Source organism: Gadus chalcogrammus, chromosome 2 (genome assembly GCF_026213295.1).
Source record: "Gadus chalcogrammus isolate NIFS_2021 chromosome 2, NIFS_Gcha_1.0, whole genome shotgun sequence".
Taxonomy (NCBI): domain Eukaryota; kingdom Metazoa; phylum Chordata; class Actinopteri; order Gadiformes; family Gadidae; genus Gadus; species Gadus chalcogrammus.
Window position 1 is genome coordinate 7,197,142 of NC_079413.1, and position 5,346 is coordinate 7,202,487.

General features: G+C 44.9%; 1 protein-coding gene across 1 annotated transcript; it reads right to left on the bottom strand.

The window, feature by feature from the left end:
• Nucleotides 1-615: 615 nt before the first annotated feature.
• gper1 (G protein-coupled estrogen receptor 1) lies at nt 616-1,677 on the bottom strand. The gene has a single exon (XM_056578416.1). It carries the CDS (start codon nt 1,672-1,674, stop codon nt 616-618), a length of 1,059 nt encoding a protein of 352 aa, XP_056434391.1. The 5' UTR covers nt 1,675-1,677.
• Nucleotides 1,678-5,346: the final 3,669 nt, after the last annotated feature.

The window sequence follows — 5,346 nt, forward strand, 5'->3', positions numbered from 1 at the left end:
TCCCAGCAGCGGCTGCAGAAAGAATAAGAACTAACAATGCTAGCATGATAATACTTTTTAAATTAATTTGTTTAGTTAAATTTGGGGGCCACATGTCTTTGTATTCACCAAATAGAACTAGATGCACGTGAAATGAATAGTTATAAACAAAATGTCACAACCTCTCCACAATGCTATAATTAATTGTTGTAGGCAACCTTTATATACCTAGGGGATACTTTGACATTTGCACTTTGTCCAATGGAAACATTTTTAGAAATACAGTAGCTTATACCGATTCCGTTTCTGTAGTACAATAACAAGAATCAGATCATCTTGTGCTATCGTATCTTGTTAACTGTTTCTATTTGCTTTTTAGCGTCACATAGCAGTGAATAAAGCATTCATGGTTAGCTGCCAGCTAACATTTGTGCATTTTCATCAAGGCTCTTCGATGATTTAGGATGCAATAAAAGAAAGCGACATGTTCCAAATCGGGTTCCTTTTAATGAAGAACAAAAAATGCTTTTGTTACTCCAGAAAACAGAGCTTTGTCCTTAAGGTGTCTTTAATTGTCACTTTAATCCACAGTTTCATTCACTTCATTCCAGTTCTCGCTCTTTGCACCCTAGGGACTCACACCTCGGACACCTCGCTCCTCACAGGAAGGTGTAAGTCGAGCGTGTGTTGACAGAAGCGGTTAAGCACGGACCAGCTGGCTTTACGCTTAATAAAGAGCCGCAGCTTATCCCGGAAGGTCTCACCGAGGAAGCTGTAGATGATGGGGTTCAGGCAGCTGTTGGAGAACGCCGCCAGGTTCACGATGTGGCCCGTGAGCGGGTAGTGGTGCCACAGCGTGGGGGCGGTCGGCTGGTCTGGGTCGGCGGCGCCCTGCAGCAGCTGGATGCTGATGAACACGTTCTCCGGCAGCCAGCAGATGAAGAACACTAGCACCACCACCAGGATCATGCGCAGGGCCTTCTGCCGTCGTGGCCACAGCCCCCGGTGCTTCTGGGCCTTCATGAGGACGCGCACGATCAGGGAGTAGCACAGGCCGATGACGGAGAAGGGCACCAGGAAGCCGATGGTCACCTCCAGCCACTGGATCTCCGACACGTTGGCGAAGCAGAAGTGAACCTCGCCGTTGTGCTGCGTCTGCACGATGGCGAAGGGCAGCAGCGTGGCCAGCAGCGACGCCGTCCAGATGAGGCCGCAGCTGAGCTTTGCGTGGCGCATGGTCCGTAGGGGGCTGCTGCTGAGGGTGCCGGCCAGCGCCACGTAGCGGTCGAAGCTCATCCACGTCAGGAAGAAGATGCTGCTGTACATGTTGACCTGCAGGAAGAGGGACATGAAGGTGCAGAGGACGGCGTAGTCGTAGTACTTCTCGTTGAGGTTGAACACCTCGATGAGCGAGTCGGCCACCAGGATGAGGTCGGCCAGGGCCAGGTTGACGAAGTAGAGGTCGGGGATGGTCATGCGCTCGCGGTGGTTCAGGTTGACCACCAGGATGAGGATGTTGCCGATGAAGCCGATGGGGAAGAGGAGGATGGTGTAGAGGCAGGACAGGAAGAGGCCGATCACGTAGTACGGGTACGTGTCCGGGTTTTCAGTCGTGGCGTTGTAGTCGTACGAGGTGTTCAGCCATTCCGTGGCGTTGACATAGATCCAAAGCATGGAGGTGGTGTGCTCTTCCATGCTGACGGTGCTCACAACGTTGTGAATCATGGGCCCCATAAAGGTCACCTACAGCGGCTACATTGTTGAACTGCAGGAGTTCCCAGATTGGTTTGCGGAAATTGAGACTCATTTATGCTGTTTTGGCATGCTGGCACACTCCTGTCATGGGAACGAGGGCATTGTTGTCATGGCTTGTTTGGCCCCCTGCATCAATACTAGGGTTCGCTAAAAAGTGGCCCACTGTCTGAACGTCGCACACAGCGCAGAATAAGAAGATGCTCCATGTCTTAAAATAGCCTCATCCTCCACTTACAGTCTCTGGTTAGCCTCACGCCGGCCCCGTCTGCCCAAACTCACACACCTGCGACTAGGGGATGGACTTCTTTCTCCGTCTCAGTTGGGTCGTCTGCTTTTCACATGTTCTGATTCTAGTGGTGGATTGTCTCTTCAAGTCCATGTGCATCTTTATTCAGCAAACCTCGGCCAGAGACAATATTGCAGGGACACCTGAGATGTACAGTGGAAGGAGGTGGGGGGGTCGGGGGTGGGGGTGGGGTAGGGGGGGTAGAAAATGATTTAAGGAAAAAATAGATAGATGCACACGCATGCACACACTTGCAGATACTTCGAAGTAATGGAAGCCTAATGGCACCACTCATCAAACTCAAATATGCCATGCGCGTTTATCGTACCATTGGTAAATTGTCGATTTTACACCGCACATGCATAAACTGTTGAGTGAGATTTTTCTAAGGCATTAGACGGTTGGTCACCGGCTAAGTGCATTAAAATTCAAGCCGCACACTTAAACAGATGCATTGAAACGCTCATGTGAAATCCCTGAGCGAACCCTGGCTCTTTCTAACGAGCTTGCCCCAACTTGATGACTATTAATAGTTGAGATGTTGAGAGAAAAAACCCAACACCTCCCTCACAAACATGTGCACGGATGAACCCATTTGCCAGAACGTTGTTATAGCATCAGTACCCTTCTTTTGCTTGCATTTCACTTCTGCATGCAAGGCATTTGTTTTTATAGTTTTGTTTTGCCTAACATATAGAATTGCTATACTGTTGAATGACAACAAGCCGTTGACCATGTTTTGAAAAGTAAGTAGGCCTTCATTGACCCAACATTTGTTGGAAATGCAGTGTAGTTCTCAAGCAATACCGTTTTGACATGCAATTACTTAAAGGGTAAAAAACAGTTACAGCTGTTATCAATACATATTGAGACACCGCAGAGTAGGTAGGTGCAGTGGTAGAGAAAGATGTGAAAAGTTTTCTTTTAAAATGTAATCCCCATTTCTTCGAAGCCCAAATCAAGTGACAATATTTTATTTGCATTTAATTGCTTCAAGTATTAATATGAATTAGATAGGAACAAGTTCAAGACAGATTGTGACTCCCTATAGTAACTCTGGTTACCTGAATCAATCAAGTTAGCCTTGTAGCAGCAACAGTACCGGTAACAGCAAGGGGCATCGAAAAGCAGTACTTACTTCTTCTTCTACAAAAAAAATGATGGTGATTGCTACCCTGGTTGTTATATCTCTGATGCGGACGCCGAAGTAGTGGCACAGATTTGTTAATCCAATGTCCAGCTGATGCTTTCTCTCTCCCCCATCCACCTCCTTCTGTTTGGCCCATCCCATCCACTGAGAGGGGAGGGGGCCAGACATGAGGGAGGCAGAGATGGACAGAATGATGGTTTGTAAACCAGAATTTAATAGAGAATCTATTCCAATTACCTTTAATTTCCCTCTCGTGCGTTATACTTCCTCCTTGTCTCCAGGTGTCCACTTAAATCAAACAAAAGAATAGAAGTTCATAGAACTAGATAGATAATTGGAGGGGAATGCTTTGAAATGCAAGTTGTTATGTAAATCATTTATGTTTTGCTTATATTTTATTCTTATGGTTTGTCAATCCATGAAGACCTGTTAACATGCATACTATATGTTACATGAATTAAATTGAAGACGGTCAATTGCATTATGGGATGACAAAAAACACATTTCCATGTCATTTTGAATATGGGACATAGTGAGAAGGAATTGAAGTTGGTCTGGCATGAACTGATAAGACATAATATAATATGACATTTGATGCTGTTATATGACATGATATCCTACGACATGATATGATTTATGTGCTCTGTTTAGCTCTGATCAAATTGTCCTGTTCTCTAATCTTCTCCTCCTTCCTTCTCTTGTCTCTTCAGATGAGGCATAAACACCTGTGTAAGCTACTGTCAATTCGGGGGAATGAACCGATAATGTAGTGGGGCTGCCGACTTGCCCCCCCCCCGGGGAATAAACAAGGAAGGAAGGCACAGGAAGGAAGCATGGAGAAGGTTGAGCTTGGAAGGATAGCTGGATGGGTGGGTGGGTTGATGGATGGATGGATGGATGGATGGGTGGATGGATGGATGGATGGATGGATGGATGGATGGATGGATGGTAGGTATGTGATGTGAGGTTGAATGGGTGGGTGGATCCAACGGTAGATGGATAACGGAGTGGATGGAGGTGTCTGTTTGGATGTATTATTGGTTGTATGGATACATAAGTGCTATTATATTAAATGGCCTCTAATGTGGCTTTTGCTCCCAATCTACAGTCAAAACAGAAACATTGAAATTTTCTTGATGTCTAGACTGGAGAACAGATCATGGGTCAAGAGCTCCAGCCGGAATTGTCCAACAGCGACCATGCTTCATTTGAAATGCTAATTCAAGGGATGCCGGATTTATGAAGGAGTATTATGGAGGCGGAGGCCCAGACAGACAGCCTTTTGGATAAAAAATATTCATAAACCCTATGAACATTTAAGTACATTTTATTATCATTTGTTTAATTGTTTCAAATGTACATAGACAAAATGGGCCATCATTATGAATAGATTAATTGCTTTATGATAATTTCTTAATTAACCTTTATTGTTGCATATGATATCACGGGTATGCAGATTGGATTTCATTATTTTAGGCGTCGACCTAATGTCTGACGATTGCGTATGTTGTAAGAAGTTGACCACTAGGTGGTGCACCAGGACAAGTCATGTTTTTATATGTTCTGGCACATTACAGCTGATGAATAGTAATAATAATAATAATAATAGAAAAGGCAATCAAATAGTAAGCATGTGTTGGTTGGCACTGAAAGAAATGTATTTTCAGTGCCTTTCAAAATAAATTATGCATCCTAATGTTACATGCAAACATTTAACAGTCAATGTTAAAACACATGATGGTAGCCTTAACCTCAGTAGAATATTCAAATAGCCAACATGATTTTGAATTGTAACCGTGTGGACAAGTCCTTAGTGAGCCTCATTTTTTTTGCAAACATAAAAACTGATTGAAAATACTGATTGCTACTAACCCTGCTCGAAATGAAAGGGCTGATGTTTACCACCCGGGCAGGAACAACAAATATTCACCGCCAAACCAATCAATGACCAGCACAACATAAACCATTCAAGTTTTGTTTGTGTACAAAATGTGGCATCACACACTTAGTGGCTAGGAGTGAGAGTGAAAGTGGGAGGTCTTGAATGGTTACACTGGGGAGGGGAGGGGGGGGGGGGGGGGGGGGCAGAAAACCCTCTCATCTGCCTCCACTTATGAGTGTGGTTCTGGTTCTGAGACCGGCTCTCTATACGCTGTCTGCTGCATGGAACTTTATA